Source organism: Nomascus leucogenys, chromosome 7b (genome assembly GCF_006542625.1).
Source record: "Nomascus leucogenys isolate Asia chromosome 7b, Asia_NLE_v1, whole genome shotgun sequence".
In the NCBI taxonomy this organism is placed as follows: Eukaryota; Metazoa; Chordata; class Mammalia; order Primates; family Hylobatidae; genus Nomascus; species Nomascus leucogenys.
In genome coordinates this window covers 70,192,245-70,212,515 of record NC_044387.1, presented here as the reverse complement: position 1 = coordinate 70,212,515, position 20,271 = coordinate 70,192,245, and the positions used below count along the sequence as shown (strand labels likewise).

The 20,271-nt window shown below is 33.9% G+C and overlaps 1 protein-coding gene across 2 annotated transcripts in view; it reads left to right on the top strand.

Annotated features, from left to right (window-relative positions):
* The window catches only part of IQCM (IQ motif containing M), a 474,519-nt gene that overhangs the window by 258,197 nt on the left and 196,051 nt on the right, over positions 1 to 20,271 (top strand). For both annotated transcript variants that reach the window (XM_030816223.1, XM_030816224.1), the window contains 2 exons: positions 1,713 to 1,857; positions 6,399 to 6,533. In XM_030816223.1, coding sequence (XP_030672083.1) covers positions 1,713 to 1,857; positions 6,399 to 6,533 — 280 coding nt within the window. The remainder of the gene's footprint in view (positions 1 to 1,712; positions 1,858 to 6,398; positions 6,534 to 20,271) is intronic.

The following is a 20,271-nucleotide window of genomic DNA, read 5'->3' as shown; positions in this document are numbered from 1 at the left end:
TAATGTGTAATATGGGCCGGGTACAGTGGCTCACGCCTGTAATCCCAGCACTTTGGGAGGCCGAGGCGGGTGGATCACGAGGTCAGGAGATAGAGACCATCCTGGCTAACATGGTGAAACCCCGTCTCTACTAAAAATACAAAAGATTAGCCAGGCGTGGTGGCGGGCGCCTGTAGTCCCAGCTACTTGGGAGGCTGAGGCAGGAGAATGGCGTGAACCCGGGAGGTGGAGCTTGCAGTGAGCTGAGATCGCGCCACTGTACTCCAGCCTGGGTGACAGAGGAAACTTCTAAAAAAAAAAAAAAGAGAAGAAAAGAAAAAATTAATGCGTAATATGAAATATGCTAGGAAAGAAACAAACAAAAATATTGTAGAATGGATGAAAACACGGCCAGGTACCGTGGCTCATGCCTGTAATCCCAGCACTTTGGGAAGCCGAGGTGGGCAGATCATGAGGTCAGGAGATCGAGACCATCCTGGCTAACATGGTGAAACCCCACCTCTACAAAAATACAGAAATTAGCAGGTCATGATGGTGAGTGCCTGTAGTCCCAGCTACTCCAGAGGCTGAGGCATGAGAATCGCTTGAACCCAGGAGGCAGAAGGTGCACTCCAGCCTGGTAACAGACCGAGACTCTGTCTCAAGAAGAAAAAAGGATGAAAACACTAAATTAAAAGGAATGTAGAGTATAATTAAGTGGGCTCTGGAATGCCTCTATGCTAGTTTCAAAACCAATGATACAATTTACTGGCTATGGGGCCTTGGGAAAGTTATTTAAAGATTTTCTGCTTCAGTTTTTTTCATTTATAATATGGTATGCAAAACAGAGAAAAGGAAAGCCAACTCAGCGAAAAATGTGTAAATGTAAACACATTACTAAACAAACAAGAAATAATGAAAATTTAAAAAATTAAGCCTTTAAGAAGTCAAGAACAGGAAAATAAATCTAAACATTATTTAGAAAGGAATTAATAAAGATATATAGAGACATTAATAAGACAGAAAATGTAAAATGTAAAAGTAATTGACTTGTTAACTAAAAGGGAATGGCTCTTTAGAAAAGAGAAAACAAATTTGAAATAGGTAAATATTTAAAACTTTAATAAAAAACTGTTCTGGTGGAATGTTGAAAATGCATACACAGAAGAATGTAGTCACGGGTAAACTAATAAAACAAAATTTGCACATACGCTGAAAAGGGTTAATTTCTTGAATATTCAAAGAGATTTTTAGATATCAAGAACAACAAATAAACCTTTAAAAGCCCAGGGAAAAATAGGTAAAGGATATGAATGTACAATTTCCAAAGGAAGTAAGAGACAAAGATTTGAGCACCCAGAGTGGACTGCTTAGACAAGAATAATTTATAACGGAATAATACCTTAATAAGACTACATCGTTTCTGGCAGAGTGGGCTACATATTATAGAAATCTGGACACAAGTATAGGAAGTGTCTGTGAAAGAAGCCAGTATTGGAAGCTCTATTCTATGGGAAGTATGAATATATAATGACAAAGCAATTCATAACGGAAATCTCTGAACTTCAGGGAGATTATGTTACTCTACAATGCATATATTTAGCCAACCTAGGCAATAAACAATAAATACACCCAGAATCTAAGAAACTAGGTGAAATAGACTAAATGAAAGAGGCAAAATCAAATTAAATATAAATACCAGAAATATATAAGGAACTTTTCTGTCTTTGTAGGCTTTGGATCATGGACCAGATATGAAAGCAGTTATTAACACGTATGGCAGACTAATCCACCGTGTTAGATATCGACATGGTCTTTGGAGGACAAGACAAATTGTCAACTTAGCAGAGCTAGAGGAATGGATGGACCGAAAAAAATGTAAGTGATGCAGACACTTCTGGTTTGAATTTAAGTTTGGAGTTAATTTAACCATTGGAATTTTAAATATAATTACCTGTAGAAAGCAAAGGTAGATTATATTTTATATTGCTATAAGCAATTTGCATTTTAAGTTAGCATGTTGTATATTTGAATTAATTTATTTGGATCTTCTGCAAGTAACAGAAAACTCATTCTAGCTAATGGAGCTAGAGCAAAAAGGAAATTTAACAGGAGAATATTGCAAAGATAGTAAAACAATTAGATTTCAGACTGAATATGAAACACAACTGCTTCAGAGATCTAGGGAGCAGGAAATAAGGGATAATCTCAATTTGCCTCTGGGGGATAGATAAGCCCCTACCACTTAAAGACTCTTTGTTGCTATGCTTTAAATTCATATTCCAGGGAGACAGCAACTGATATGTATAGCTTGAGTCATAAATCCAACACTTTGCCGTGGGTGGGTAGGGAATCTTGCTTGAGAGTTGCACAGAAACTGTTCATTGGAGGAGGGGTAGCTGCACAAAGGAAAATTAAGTATTTATACCAGAATAATAGTTAATGGACACCGAGCATACTAAACAACACATTGCTTCACTTTGGGAGGCCGAGGCGGGCGAATCACGAGGTCAGGAGATCGAGACCATCCTGGCTAACACGCTGAAACCCCGTCTCTACTAAAAATACAAAAAATTAGCCGGGCGTGGTGGCGGGTGCCTGTAGGCTGAGGCAGGAGAATGGCGTGAACCCCGGGGGGCGGAGCCTGCAGTGAGCCGAGATCGTGCCACTGCACTCCAGCCTGGGCGACAGCGAGACTCTGTCTCAAAAACAAAAACAAAAACAAAAACAAAACATTGCTTATTAGTGATAGAATTCTATTCATAGAACAAATTATCTCATTTATATCTTAATTTTCAGAGATCCCAATTTATATTTATATTTAATGAAGTCAGTATTGCTTAGGATTAGGATAGATTATTAGAGCCAGTTTCTTGACTAAAAAAATGATACAACTAAATTATATTTAATTGGAATCATTGTGTTACTGCTTTATAAGGTAAAAATGTGAAAATGTTGGTAGTCTCAGCTAGTCATATAGTATATATTTTACATTTAAGACTGTAAGTTCCATGAAGAAAGGGATTATGTCTGTTATATTTATCAGTAAATACTCACTATCTAGCAAATGCCTGGTTTCTAAGAAGGGCTCAAAAATATTTGTTAAAATGATAGTTTTCATGAAGTTATGATGAAATTATGTGCTAAAAGCTATTTGCAGATAACCAGAACTCTTTGAGTTAGAATAGTTTCTTTTCTGTGGCTAGAGGTAGAGGGAGGAAGAAGTCAGAGAGAGGAGAAAGAGAAAAGAGAGAAAGAGTGTTCTATATAAGTCAGAGGTCACTAGATCAATTCATCCCGCCCAGCCCAACAGCCTGGTTTCTAGAGAAAACAGCAGAAAGCAGCAAAGTGTTGGAGAGATGGGAAGACAGGAAGAAGAAAGAATGAGAAAGCGAGAAGAAAGAGAGAGAGAGGCAGAGATAGAGAAGATCCTTCTCCCATTAAGAAGCTACTTGGACTCCTTTTACATATAGAACCGAGAGAGACAGAGAGTGAGACTCAGATTTTAAGACTTTTGCCCATAAACTCTCCATACCACTAGTAGAAAATTCAGGAAGATCTTAGTACTTTTTATGAATAGTAGTTTATATTATATAATCTGATATGAATATACTGATTTTATAATACTTATCAAAATATATACTAAAACTTTACAGTTATTACACTGACCACATTTTCTTTTCCATCCACTTTAATTTTTAGCTGCTGACTTCCAAATCACATATCCTTTCCAAAATGCTCCTACTATTTTACTCAATTAGTCTTCTCTTCATACCCCAAACTATCACTAAATTGATTTTTTAACGTTATGGAATGTTGCTTATTTTTCGTAGCTTTACTTTCTTTCCATGGTTTCTCCTTCTCAATTTGTAATGCAGATTTCAATATTTTTGCATCCTAAAATACCCCTCAGTTTGAAAAAAAATAATGTGATTTCTGTTTTCCAGGCTGGACTCTGATGCTTTCTAGCTGAGAAGCTTTTTGAGTAAAAGTCTTATAGATAGTGAGGGATAAGCCAGGTGGACTATGGGGGAAGAAGGTTCTAAGCAGAGGGAGCAGCAAGCACAAAGGCCTTAATTTGGAGGTGGCTAGTCTTGGAGAAAGCCAGGAGACTAGTATTACTGGAAAGAAGTTGGTGACTGGAGAGCAGAGCACAATGAAATTGGAAAGCTAGTGGGGAGCACAGGTTATGTTAAGCTTTATAGACCATTGCATTTTACCTTGAGAGAACTGGGAAGCCATTGGAGGATTGGGAACAGCAGACTATGAAGGAACTTGTGTTGCAGACATCACTCTGGTAATTTTGTTGAGAATAGGCTCACATGTGGCAAAAACAGAATAAAGGAGTCCAGCTAGGACAGATGGTGGTCTGTTCAACATAGGAGCTGAAGAGTAGAACAGAAATTGGTAAATGAATAATTTAAAGAATTACCAACCAGAGCATCCATTTACATTGAGGGGCAAAGTAACTCAATAGAGATAGAATTTGCAAGTTCTAATTTGTCTTCATGTTACTTAGAAAATTCTTCATCCTTTCCATTTGTTGGTGGCTATTTGGGTGACATTTGGCAGATACCTATACACTTTTTAAGCATCTTTCAATGATCAGAAAATTTCGTTAATTTTCGTGATTTAAATTTTATATTTACCCTAAATATGTCATCCTTGAATATTAATTCTTCTTGCATGTTGCTGAAAGTTTGCTCATAGGGCATAATATACAGTTTAAGGGCACTGTTATCAATTATACAGTTTCAAAGTCATGATATTAATAGGTATATCAATATTATCTTGTGAGAAACATATACAATGATTAATTCAAGGAGAAACTAATAAAGGTCTATATACTTTTTCAAGGAGAAATACATTTACTTAATCACAAAAGTAAAAGGTGATATTCTTTTTGTTTTAGTTTAGAATCAGATCCTGAGACAATAATTCAAGTACAACTAATTTGCTTGGGAGTTAATCCTAGGCAATACTGTTAATGGAATGGAGAAAGGAGACAGAAGGGAAAGGAGTCAAAAAAGAGTGCAATATCAGGCAAATTACTACATGGACAACTGAAGCTTAAACCCTCTAGGGAACTCAGAAAAAACAGTGTAAACAACTTGCCTTGAGTGCTGGGTCTTTACCAACCAACTTGCCTGAGTCAGTGGTTGAGGCCCACTGCTTGGTACATAGATGGGTTGAGTGAAGGCCTGTAGCCAGAGGGAGCCCTTAGGCAATGAAATGCAGATGCTGGCAATTGAAAGTCAACTTAGCATGCATAGAAGTAAGGGACAAGGAGACGTGGATGGGGCACTGAAAGAAACTGCTCTAGTTTGCTTATTTCAAAAGAGACAAATAGCCATAAATACACCAAATATACATTTTCATTTATTTTACTGCTGTGTTTTTGGATCTCAAATAGCTATTCATATTTAGACAATCACTAAATATGTCTTGAATCTGTTGATGTCTCATAGCTATCTCCCTCAACTAAATGAATGAATGAATAGAAAAACTGAAATCCATGTGGTTGAGTGCCAGGATGATGTAACTTCTGTTAGAAACCACCTTGGTGCCCTTTGCCATTGGCAGCCAGAGCTAAACCTGAAATTTGAGCAGTCCCTGACATCCTATAAATGTTGACTTATACAATCAACATTTACAGGATACAATTATACAATTCATGGGGTTAAATGTAACATATTTCAAAGTAGAAACTCAGTGTCACTTTTTTGAAAAAAGAAAAAAGGAAATTATTTATGGAAAACTACACTTATAAAATGTATGCATCAATTTTTTTGCTCATTATCTAACTCCTTTCTAAAGTCAAGTATGGGAGATAAGTGATAGGTGGCCCAACTGAGTGGTTTTCTGTGGTAGTCTTGAGCCAGGAGTGACAAAGTATCTTAAATGTGAAAGTAGAAATACATGAAGTTAGTGAGCAAAAAGTAGACATGGCTCCCAATTAGGGGCCAACTTTAGAAACAGAATAAGCCATCCAAAGTGGAATTACCGATTTAAGTAGTTGGAATGTGAGTAAAAGCCAAAAAGAGATGGAAAAAGTAGAGCAGCTAATAAACAATGAAGGGTGAAATGGATCAGTAGGTGTCAGGTCCTCAGAAGTCCTGACATAAAAACTGTCTTAGGACATGGTTGAGTTGAAATTATAGGATTTATGGTCAATTGTCATGAAGCCAGTATAGAAGATGCCAGTATTCATCTTGGAAAATCAAGTAAAAATTTCACTACTATGGAATTTGAGGAGAGAGAAACATGCCCACTTCCTTCTAACCTTTGCCAGAAGGTTGACATAGTGCTAGACTAATCATGGAGACTTACTGGTAGACAGGAAAATAAAGCTACAGTTAAAGTTTTTTCTTGATGTATTGTTTAAAAAAATATTTTCTTTTACATTTTTGTCCTTTTAGTCTATGAAATAATGTTTGCTAAGAGGGAAGATTGGTCAAAAATTGAAAGAAGTGAGCTCCCCAGTTTCTTCAGTGACTGTGGTCATTTCCCATCTCAGAAACAAATTGATGATACTTGGGACCTGGTCCATCAAGGTGAGTAGTTTCTCATTTCTTTTTGTTTCCCCCGTCTTTTCCTTTCAACTTCTTTCTTTTCTCTTTCCCAACTTTCCTTAGTTGTTCTCTTCCTTTCTTCATTCCTTTCTTTACTTTCACTAGATTTTTTGTATAAGTCCTTTCCCTCAAATTTCTTTGTATCTGATCTTAATATTTGTGAAGGAAAATGTTTGAAAAGTAGGCTAAAAGAAGTTAATACAATACAGGTTTTTTTGGAGGAAGATGGAAGAGGTGGTTTTCATTTCTATAGTTTTTAAGTATTGTTGGATATAAAATAATTTACATCAAGCTGAGTATATTTTAAACCATCGTATTTTAAATACTGATGCTAGGAGGCTTTCTCCTGCATAGTTAGATTTGGTATTGGAGAACATGGTCAAGTTAAAATGTATAAACATTGTAATCTATTTCAATATAATAGACTTTCACAGAAAAGCATTTCTTTTCTGAATAATATGTGAAAAAATATTGTTTATGAGAATATTTAATAAGTTAAATTGAGCAAGATTTCTCTCTACACTAAAGACTAATAAGGGGATGTAAATTGTCACAAAAGCATGAAAAAATCTCCAAGAATTTTCCTTTAATATTTTAAGATTCTTTTCAGCTTTTCTTTCTTTTTTCCCCAGCTTTGTCGAAGTATAATTGACAAATTAAAATGATTTATATTAAAGATATAATGTGATGATTTGAGATACATATGCATTGTGTAATGACTACCACAATCAAATTAATCAATATATCCATCACCATCCATAGTCATCGTTTGTGTATGTAAGTGTGAGTGTATGGTGAGGACACATAAGAACTATTCTTCTAGCTAATTTCAGGTAATCAATATAGTATTAACTACAGTCACCATGCTGTACATTAGATCCCCAGAACTTATTTGTCTTTCAAACTGAAAGACAAAAAATTTGTATGTTTTGACCAACATCTCCTTAATTCCCTCCGGCCCTCAGCCCTGGCAACTGCCATCCAACTCTATGCTTTTATATCAACTTTTATAGATTCCACATATAAGTGAGACTACACAGTATTTGTGTTTCCATATCTGGCTTATTTAACTTAACATAATGTCTTCCAAGTTCATTTTTATTGTGACAAATGACAAAATTGCCTTATTTTTAAAGGCTGAACACCATTCCATTGTGTATAATACCACTTTTTAACAAAGTTGGAAGCATCATGCTACCTGACTTCAAACTATACTACAAGGCTACAGTAACCAAAACAGCATGGTACTGGTACCAAAACAGAGATATAGACCAGTGGAACAGAACAGAACCCTCAGAAATAATACCACACATCTACAACCATCTGATCTTTGACAAACCTGACAAAAACAAGAAATGGGGAAAGGATTCCCTATTCAATAAATGGTGCTGGGAAAACTGGATAGCCATATGTAGAAAGCTGAAACTGGATCCCTTCCTTACACCTGATACAAAAATTAATTCAAGATGGATTAAAGACTTAAATGTTAGACCTAAAACCATAAAAACCCTAGAAGGAAACCTAGGCAATACCATTCAGGACATAGGCATGGGCAAGGACTTCATGTCTAAAACACCAAAAGCACTGGCAACAAAAGCCAAAATGGACAAGTGGGATCTAATTAAACTAAAGAGCTTCTGCACAGCAAAAGAAACTACCATCAGAGTGAACAGGCAACCTACAGAATGGGAGAAAATTTTTGCAATCTACTCATCTGACAAAGGGCTAATATCCAGAATCTACAAGAAACTCAAACAAACTTACAATAAAAAACAAACAACCCCCATCAAAAAGTGGGTGAAGGATATGAGCAGACACTTCTCCAAAGAAGACATTTATGCAGCCAAAAGACACTTAAAAAAATGCTCATCATCACTGGCCATCAGAGAAATGCAAATCGAAACCACAATGAGATACCATCTCACATCAGTTAGAATGGTGATCATTAAAAAGTCAGGAAACAACAGGTGCTGGAGAGGATGTGGAGAAATAGGAACACTTTTACACTGTTGGTGGGACTGTAAACTAGTTCAACCATTGTGGAAGACAGTGTGGCAATTCCTCAAGGATCTAGAACTAGAAATACCATTTGACCCAGCCATCCCATTACTGGGTATATACTCAAAGGATTATAAATCATGTTGCTATAAAGACACATGCACATGTATGTTTATTGTGGCACTATTCACAATAGCAAAGATGTGGAACCAACCCAAATGTCCATCAATGATAGACTGGATTAAGAAAATGTGGCACATATACACCATGGAATACTATGCGGCCATAAAAAAGGATGAGTTCATGTCCTTTGCAGGGACATGGTTGAAGCTGGAAACCATCATTCTCAGCAAATTATCGCAAGGACAGAAAACCAGACACCACATGTTCTTACTCAAAGGTGAGAATTGAACAATGAGAACACTTGGACGTAGGGTGGGGAACATCACACACCAGGGCCTGTCGTGGGGTTGGGGGAGGGGGGAGGGATAGCTTTAGGAGATATACCTAATGTAAATGTAAATGACCAGTTAATGGGTGCAACACACCAACATGGCACATGTATACATATGTAACAAACCTGCACGTTGTGCACATGTACCCTAGAACTTAAAGTATAATAATAATAAAAAAATACCACTTTTTTTTGTCCATTCATTTGTTGACAGGCACTTAGGTTGCTTTCTTATCTTGGCTATTGTGAATAATGCTACAATGTAGGTACAGCTATCTCTTTAACAAACTGATTTCATTTATTTGGATATATACCCAGTAGTAGGATTGTTGGATCTTATGGTAGTTCTATTTTTAATTGTTTAAGGAAATTCCATAGTATTTTACATAATGTGTATACCAATCTATATTCTACCAACAGTGTACAAAGGTCCCCTTTTCTCCACCTCTTCACCAATACTTGCTATCTCTTGTCTTTTTAATAATAGCTATCATACTAGATGTGAGGCAATATCTCACTGTTGTTTTGACTTGCATTTCCCTGATGATCATATACCTGTTGGCCATTTGCATATCTTCTTTGGAAAAATGTTTATGGAGGTTTGTTGGCCATTTTTGAATTGAGTTATTTGGGGATTTTTGCTATTAAGTTTTATGTTTATCATTTATTTTGGATATTAATCCTTTATTAGACATATGGTTTGCAAATATTTTCTCCCATTCTATAGGTTCTCTGTTCATTTTGTTGATTGCGTTTCTTCTGCTGTGCATAAGCATTTTAGTTTGATGTAGTCCCACTTGTTTTTTAAAAATTATTTTTACTTTTTATGATGAGACTGGGATCTAAGTTGCTTAGGCTAGTTTTGGACTCCTGGTCTCAAGTGATCCTCCTGCTCAGCCTCCCAAATGGCTGGGACTACAGGCACATGCCACTGTGCCCAACTGTTTTTTGTTTGTTTCTTTGTTTTTGCTTCTGTCACCTGTGCTTTTGGGGTCATATTAATAAAAAAAATAGCGAAGATTGCCATCACAGTGTTTTTCCCCTGTTTTGTTCTAGAAGTTTTGTGGCTTCAGACTTTACATTTAAGTCTTTAATCCATGTCAAGTTAATTTTAAATATGGTGTTAAATAAACATCGGATTTTATTCTTTTGCATGTGGTTATCAAGTTTGCCCAACACCATTTATTGTAAAAACTATCCTTTCCCTACTGTGTATTCTTGCCACCCTTGTCAAAAATTAGTTGCATATAAATGCATGGGTTTACTTCTGGGCTCTCTATTCTGTTCCATTGTTCTATTTGTCTGTTTTTATGCCTGTATCATACTGTTTTGAATACGATAGCTTTTTAATATAGGTTGAAATCAGGAAATGTGATGCCACTAGCTTTGTTTTTCTTTCTCAAGGTTTGTTTAGCTATTCAGGAACTTTTATAGTTTCATGTAATTTAGGTTTGGTTTTTATAAAATACCATTGGAATTTTTTTAGGGATTGAATTGAATCAATAGATCATTTTGAGTAGTATACGCATATTAACAATATAAAGTCTAATTCATGAACACAATATATCTTTTCAATTATTTGTGTCTTCAATTTACTTCATTAGTGTCTTATGGTTTTCAGGGTACAGATCTTTTGCCTCTTGGGTTAAATTTATTACTAAATAATGTATTTTCTTTGATGCGATTGCAAAGGGAATTGTTTTCTTAATTTCTTTTTTAGATAATTTTTTTGTTAATGTAGAGAAATGCAACTGATTTTTGTTTGTTAGCTTTTCTTTCTATTTATATACTCATGCTCTGGCTTTCTACTGTGTTTAGAGATAATGTCTCCACAATGTAATTGAGAAGAGATGGTAGGGAAGTGAAACAAACATTTCAGGATCTTTTTTTAATCTAAAGAAAGGGCTCACATACTAGTACAAAGGTGTGAGTAAATCAGGATGTAAAGATGGATGCTTCATTATATGTTTGGAGTTCTCTTCTTTCATTCTTAGTGCAAATTTAAACAATTCTTTACCTATGGACTTTGTTTTGCCACTGCTGTATCCTAGTACCTGGAACAATTTTTTAGACTTTGATAAATATTTGTTCATCTATTTGTAGAAGCATCTACATCACTTTGTGCTTCAGTTTAGGTTAAGTGACTTTTTCTTAATGACAAAAGTATTTAATGTTTTATTATAGAAAATTTGGAAAATATAGAAATATATAAAATTTTGAAGACAGAGCAATTGTTAACATTTACTATTTATCTCTCTGTTTTTCTGTCAATATGATATTATTTCATGAAAATCCAGATATTCCATATGTAGTTTGAACATATTGTTTTTGTTTAACAATACTTATCAGTTTCAAAGCTATAAATGAGTTTTACAGTGTTATTTTTGACAGAGTAGTAATCTGCCTTATGGATGTTCTATAATGTATTTATTGTTATACATTTAAGTTGTTTTCATTTTTCTTATAATAATAAAATTAAAAAATTAAATGCAGCAAAATATAACTAATCAAGTAGTTAAAACACGTATGTGACTAGTGTTAGTAATTTAGAATATGTATTTTTTTCAAATTAACAGTTTCATAGGGGTATTTTTCTCTATTCATTATTTTAGAGTATATCATAATGGCTTAGATTTAGAGCATGGCTCTGGGGTTCGCTTGCTTGGGCTTAATTCCCTGCTCTACCACTTTCTAGCTGTCTTTGGACAAGTTATTTATTCCTTCTATACCCCACTTTTTTCAGCTGTAAAAGGAAGATAATATCTAAGTCACTGGACTGTTGTGAGGCTTAAATGAAATAATTATGTAAAATATGTGATCCATTGTAAGTGTACAATAAAAGTTTGCTATTATTCATAAATAATTCTTACATATTCTTAATTATGAAAATAAACTTTTATAACTATCTTCATTTTGAAAATGTTTAAATATTAAACAAAATTGTATAATGACTCATTTTAACAGAGATTTTATACTGAATGTCATCAGTTGGTTTCTACCCATATCATCTCTTTTGATTATCATAATGATCTATATGCTGGAGGAGGGGATATGCTCGTTTATTCATATTTTATGGATGGGAGAACTGAGGCTTAGAAACAGACTTTTCTAAGCTTACTGATAGAGCTGGAACTTTAATTTTGCTCTCTTCAAGTTAAGGTGAATGCTTTTTCCATTCTACTATGTGCAGACATTTTAAAAATCAATGTTATAAAAACATAATTAGATGGATGATTAAAACATTCTTGATAGCAAGAGCTGCCTTTTATTCATGTTTCCCAGACTAGCTTAATGCCTTGCAATATGTTAGATTTTTCTGTAGATGATTGTGTCTGTTAAGATTCTTATTTAAACTAAAATTTTCAAAAGAAAAGTTCATTTAAAAGCATATTTTTATTATAATGCATAAGATTGGGAAACTTTCCTTTACAGAAAGGGTCCACTCCAACGTGATTTTAAATATATGTCTAATTATATTGCTCCCTCCAGCTACAACACTTTTTGATGCATAAGAAGATTTAATTTAAAATGGAGGAGATATTCTAAAATAATGAAAAGACAACAGAAAATTGATACAAAAAGGAGCTAAATTAATGGATTCCTATTTGCTTCTGGTATATATTCTATTCTTAAAAGAATTTGATTTTATGCATTTTAGATTGTCTATCATCTTCATTCATACTGACTTCTTTGATTGTGTATAATAGCTCCAGATGTGCAACCTACGCATTTTTTCATCCAGTAGAATATTTCACCTGAATGCATATGTAACTAATTCAATTGATTAACTACTTTAGTGTACGACACCAAGTGGGTCACATTTCTAAAACTGTCTTCAGGTATTTTTGGCTTTTTTTTTTCATTCTTTATTCTTATCACTATGGTAACAAAAAAATTTGTGACTGAGGACATGATTTTTGTCTAAAAATCTTACTTTGGGAGAATGAAGCAACTTCAGGCTACATGTGTAGGCAGATCTTAAAAGCTGCAGAATATGCAAACATGAAAACCATTACCTGATATTCATTTAAATTCCAATAAATGAAACTAATAATAAGAGAATAGCATATCAAAAAGTAAAGAAAATAATAAATTGTGGGTGTATATTATCTACTTATGCTTCTGTCTAGCCTTTAGAAATGTGAACTTTGAAGGTTTTCCCCTATTTTTCCAACATGTAAATAGAACTTTTAGTTCATTTTCTGCAATTAAGATAATCAAAAAACTCAACAACGATGAGAAGTTCATTTTTTGTGAGGAGCCCTAGACAAAAATCTTAAAAAACATGAAAGGTACTTATGTTCTGTTTAACCTGAAATATCCTATGCATCTGGACAAATTATAACCTGAGATATTATATGAATCATTTTAGGTTTTCTGACTAGTTAGTGGCAAACTATAACTATTTCCTGAGCCTCCTGTTCCTCAGACCACAGCTTTGTCCACCACAAACCAACAAAGCTGCATTTTCTGCTCCTTTGCCAATATATAGCTTTTTGTTGTTAGATGGGAAACATATAATGATTTTCTCTTAAAAGTTTTTCACATGAACAGGCACTCTAATCATAAAGTTTAATTATCTAGGAAGGGATTTAAAAGGATATTTTAAAAATAGAGGCATTTAGATTATAAAAAATTTAAGACTGAAAAATTCTGATGGCAAAAGAATGAAGACGTATCAGAGGTAACATGTTACAATAGCCTTATTTTAAATAACTTCTAAAATTGAAATTTAACACATTCTTATTGTAACACATTTTGAAAATACACACTAAAAATAAAAGGTGAAACGAAGAACACTGGCAATTTTATATTTGAGAATGGCATGAGGCTCCTGACTAGGGATCAGAATAGGTAGTCAGTTCTTATTAGGATCTTATAAGTTCCCCCATTAACATTTGGTTAAATGTGTTTGGCAATTTATCTTCTTCATTAATTGAATAAAAATAGGTTCACGTTATACATATGTCGCTAGTGCAAATCGCAGCTCACAAGCTCACTGTTTAAGACTTTTTATTTTCAGGCTTCATGCATCAGATTTAATTTCAGGCAATTTGACTTTTCATTCTATTTTTCTGAGGTTTTTGTTAAATAAGAGTGGACAACAGTCAATCTCTTGCTACTATCAGCCCCAACCAACCACTGATCTGCTTTTTGTCTCTATAGATTTGCCATTTCCGAAAATTTCTTGTAAATAGAATCATACAATATGAAGTCTATTGTCTGTTAGGTAGTGACATAGCTTGTGGGGTCCAGATGATCTGCAATATTAGCTGTCAACTTTGGCACTTCCTGGTAGTTAGTTCAGTACAATCCCACATACTAGATCACTTAAACAATGACAATTTAGTGTCTCGTAGTTCTAAACATTAGGAGTCTAAGATCAAGGTGTTGGCTGATTTGGTTTCCCTTAAGGCCTCTTTTCTGGGCTTGTGTTCTTGCTGTGTCCTCACATGGCCTTTCTTCTGGGCATGCTCACCTCAGTATCCCTTCAGTTTTATAGAGACTCCTGTCCTGTTGAAGTAGGGCCCCACCCTTATGACCTCATTTAACCTTAATGCCTTCTTTAAAGGTCGTATCTCCAAATAAAGTCGCATTACAGGTTAAAGTTGCTTAACAGGTTAATTTTGGGAGGAGACACAATTCAGTCTATAACACCTGGGATATCCATTGGACTTATTGGCACTTATTAGTCAATTTAATCAGGATGCAATAAAGATTCTCTTTTTATTTTATTTTATTTTTTGTGATGAAGTCTTGCTCTGTTGCCCAGGCTGGAGTGCAGTGGTGCCATCTTGGCTCACTGCAACCCCCACCTCCTGGTTTCAAGAGATTTTCCTTCCTCAGCCTCCCGAGTAGCAGAATTACAGGTGCCCACAACAATGCCCAGCTAGATTTTTGTATTTCTTTTAGCAGAGACGGGGTTTCACCATGTTGGCCAAGCTGGTCTCAAACTCCTGACCTCAGACGATCTGTCTGCCTTGGCCTACTGGGATTATAGGCATGAGCCACCACTCCTGGCCAATTCTCTCTTTATTTTTTAACATCTCAATTGAGTTATAATTTACATCTTAAAAAATTCGCCCGTTGTAAGGATTCAGTTAAATGATTTTTAGTAAACGTACATTGGTGTACAACCATAAGCATGTTAGATTAAATTTAAAGATTTTCATAACCTCAAAACATCATTTTGTGCCCATTTGCAGCTAATCCCTACTCTTATCCCCAGCCCCAGATGACCACTAGACTGTCTTCTGTCTCTATAGATTTTTCATTTCTCATAAATAGAATCATCCAATATATAGTCTACTATGACTGGCTTTTTTCAACAGTATTTTTGAAGTTCATCCATGTTGTAGCATATTTTAAGTACTATATTCTTTCTTATTGCTGAATAAGATTTCTTTGTATAAATAAGCCACATTTTGTTTATCTGCTCATTAGTTGATGGACATTTGGGTTGTTTCCACCTTTTTGTTGTGAATAATGTTACTATGAAGATTTCATTGTGGTTTTAATTTGCATTTCTTTAATAATGAATGATGTTGAGCATCTTTAATTAGACATTTTTATTTATCTTCTATAGAGAAGCCTATTCAGAACTTTTGCATATTGTTTCAATCGAGAGCTTTATTTTCTTATTGTTAAATTATTAACGTCTTTATTCTGGGTACAAATTCTTTATCAGATATATAATTTGCAAGCATTTTTTTTTTCCCAGGCAGTGGAATATCTTTTTATTTTCTTAATGGCATCCCTGAAAAGCAAAGGTTTTTAATTTTTATGAAGTCTAATTCATCAGTTTCTTTTTTTTTCTTTTCTGGGGTATGCTTGTGGTGTTATATCTAAGAAGTTTTTGCTTGTAACAAGATAAAGGTTTTCTTCTATGATTTTTCCAAGTATTTTAATGACTTAGCTCTTACTTTTTGGTCTATAGTTTATTTTCTTTCAGCCTATTTGCAAATTTGAATATAAAGTGTTTTCTTAGAGAGCATAGAGTTTGATCTTTTAAAAATGTAGTCTGATTGGAGTCTTTAGTTCATTCATATTTGGTACAATAATTGATATGCTACATTTATGTCTGTCATTTTACTATTTATTTTGTATATGATTCATGTCTCCTTTGTCCCCATGTTCCTCCTTTACTTCCTTCTTTTGCATTTTGTATGTATACTTTTAGTGTACCGTTACAATTATACCAGGAATTTTTAAAGTATGTTTTAATAATTATTTTCTTAGTGGTTGCTCTAGGTGTTGCAATATACATTTTAATTTATTACAATATTTTTAGATAAATACTAAAATAATTCCAGTTAAACATAGTCACTTTGAATACAGCTGTCATCCCTCCTCCTTTGTGTTGTTATTGTCGTGTGTATAACATATGAAATTTATAAGCCTAGCAATATAGTTTTATAATTATGTTTTATGCAATAATATACTTTTGAAAGGAGTTAAGAGAAGACATTTGCAGATATCTTTTATACTGTTATATATATATATAAAACTAATATATATAAGTGTATAAAAGATATCTGCAAATGTATATTGCAAATGTATATATATTCATATATATATGAATACATTTACAATTTCCTTTGCTCTTCATTATTTCTCTGGATATGAGTTACCATCTGGTGTCTTTTTCTTTCAGCAGGTCTCTGGCAGTGTATTCATTTAATGTCTTTATGTCTGGAAATGTCTTTATCACCTTTATTCTTGAATAATAGTTTTGCTGGATATAGAATTCTTGGTTGCCAATTTTTTATTTTTCAGTCAATATTTTGAATATATCCTTCTACTGCCTTCTGCCCACCATTGATTCTGATGGGAAATCAGTAATTAATCTTATTTTTGTTATCTTGTGTATGATGAGGCATTTTTCTCTTTCTTTTTTCAAGAGTATCTCTTTGCCTTTGTCTTTCAACATTTTGGCTATGGTGTGTTTACATGTGATCACTTCATGTTTGTTTATCATACTTGGGGTTCATTGAACTTCTTAGATTAATGTTTTTCATCAAATTTGGCAATTTTCAGCCAATATATTTTTCTTCACTTTTCCTTCTCTCTCCTTTCCTTTAATAACTCTCATTATACTTATGTTAGTACACTTAAAGTTTTCCCAGAAGTCTCTGGTGCTGTTTATTTTTACATCTTTCTTTCTTTGGTTGTTCAAATTGGATAATAGCTATTAATCTGCCTTCAAATTCACTATTTCTTTCTTCTGCCTTTTCAAACCTGTGGCTGAGACCATTTTGTAATTTTTCTTATTTCATTATTGTATTTTTCAACTCTAGAATACGTTTAGTTCATTTTATTCATTCCATTTCTCTTTATAATCTTTGTTTTAATATTATCACATTTTTCTTTAATTCTTTAAATACAATGTATAATAATTATTTGAACATGTTTATAATAGTGTCTTTGAGTTCTTTGTTAAATCTAACCTCTGAGTTCATTCAGAGTCAATTTTTAGTAACTCCTTTTCACATAAGTATGGGTCACCCTTTTCCATTTCTTGGCATGTCTCATTTTGTTGTTGTTATTGTTGAGTACTGGAAATTTTAGATACTTTATTGTTACAACTATGGATTCTCCCTTTTCCATTATGGCCTGCTCCAGGATTTACTTATGTAAAGATTTTAGGCAGTGGTGTCGACAACTTTTGTGTAGCAGGCTGCCACTTTTCTGGTATTTAGTAGGTATTCTTTAATGCTTTCAGCCATCTGAGAGATAAAAGTACATTCTCTTTTCTGGTTAATAATTTAAAGAATAAGTCAAAAAGTGAAAGGAAATTCATGAGAACATACTGATGGATACCTTCCTTGGTTGAAGCAATCCAGAGTCTTTTTGGATGAAATTGTTTGTAAATATAATGAACAAGTATAATATATTTTGAACACTTAATATGTGCTGTGAAAAGTAATGTGGTTCAAATATTTCAGACTCTCCATAATAACTGGAGAGACATACACACATATAACTATATACATACAATGTTACAAGTGCTTAGACATTCACACGTGTATCAAGTGCTAAGATGATATAGTATTAATTATATGTTCCTTAGATAGAGGGTAGGATTTGAGTTAATCATTGTAAGATGAGTTAACTAGATAAGAAAATAAAAGCAAAGGTTTAACACATAGAAGAGAGAGAATGTGCAAAGCAGATTAGAATTTTCAGGATAGCTGGGAACAGTGAATAGGGGAAAGTCTGTGTCTATGGGGTGGATACCCGGAGAGGGAGCCATGCTACTAAAACTGCTGACTAAAATATGTCTGATCATTTATTTAGGTCTAATTAATTGTGATTGCTTTTCCCCATGGGATTCTATTGTTTTCAGTTCGTTATTTACCTATCATCTGCCTACCGTAAATGGATGTTTTCAAATATACAATGCAAATTAGATTTTGGAAATAAATCAATATTGTCAGTAGAAGCTGTTTAAACCCTTTTCCCTAGGGCTGAATATCTCTGGATAAACAAGAAACCAAACTCTAAGGGCAAATAGCAACCCTGAAAGATTTGTCTTATCATCACCTTGCTTTAGCTACCTAATCCAGGCAGCTGTTCCTACAATTCTGCCTGCTTTCTTCCCTAGCACTTTTTAAAGATGGTTCTTGACATATGGTCTCATCTTACATTATTTAACTCTGTTAATGCCTGATTTCACCCTAGCAATAGCTGTGTAAAGCCTATTAAAGCCTCTGGGAATCATCATGGCTAGTGAAAGGCTTTTTCTTCCCCTCCACTTTCCTGTCTTACCCTACAGTCATGTGAGTTGTTACTCCAATTAGTAAGTTACTCTAATTTGCCATTCTGTATTTTTTAAACCTTCGACTCTTATTATTTGGTTTGATATATTTGTACCATTGTTATGTAAGCTGCATATAGAATCTGATTAAATTCTGTAATATTACTTAACAACAGTTATTCTTCTAGTGTGTCTGTTTTCTTTAAGTAGAAAATAACCATCTTTAAGAAACAGCAGAAACAGCAGGGGCTTTAGAATGGTGTAACTTCAATAAAGGTATAATTACTTTCATAAGTCTGTTAGAGAGCAAGACTTTTGATTCCTTTTGTTAGATCTCTGTTTATTAAGATTATACACCCAGTACTCGTAACATGCAGAGAGCCACTAGCAAGTCTTTGTTTTATATGATTAAATTACTATAATACCAGGAATATAAACTCCCTGATGAGAACAACTTAGCCATACAAGTCTCCGATACATGAAAGGAACATGAATATAAAATATTGTATCATAAATTCTTGAATACAAGCTGTTAAAATGTGCAAACTTTTAATTAATATAATTATTCCAACATTGTAAGCATAGTATTAAGGATATTGTTATTTTTTCTGGCATTTATCTTGGTCCAGAGTCCTATAAATTGCTACAGTAAAGTGAAAACTTCCAAAGGACTAAAGGTAGTTTTCAGTCCTTTACTGTCATAATGTTTTGTTGTTCTCACTCAGTTTGCTTAAGTCACATTTAGTAATGAACATTTTTCTAGCTTTTCTGAATCAAGCTTTTATTATACATTATGCATTGCTCAATAAGGCAACATGATGCTTCCATGCTGTGAAGCCTATCATGCACGATATAAATTATTAGTGGTATTGAATTGAAAGCTTATGATTCAGGTTTGTAAAAGCAAGCCTCTTACTAGGAGCTGCCAGTTTGGCAGAACATAAGCCAATTATTTTTTCTAAAAGCTTGCTTTTTTAAAAAGTTTACCTCTAGAGCCATGATTGGTCCATAAGAGTTTCATTTTGGTATTTTGATTTCCAAAATTTAAAATTCAGTTTTCATATTGAAATCAACATGGAATACAGCGGTGTAGCTATGTCTTTTATAAACCATGCTGACTTATAAAAGGAGATGTTTATGGAGTAAACTTCTTGGGGGCATAGTTTTTCAGGGATTAATATAAATATCTCATGTTCCTATCATAAAACTGTTGAGTTTTTATTCTTTAAAAATATTCTCGTCAATGATTCCTTATATACCACTGTGTGTATAATTTTAGCATGATGAGGGACCAAACATCCTTTTGGCTGATGTTGTTCAGTGGTTTGGATATAGAGGACATGATTTTCATATACCTCTTCATATGCACTTGTCATCTTTTGAAGTAAACACAGATACACACATACAAGCATATTTGCATAGGGTGTGCATCAATAGTAATGCCCATCGGCATTAACAACTTCCTATAATGAAGGCAGATATCAGAACCATCTCTTTCTCTTTTTTGTGGA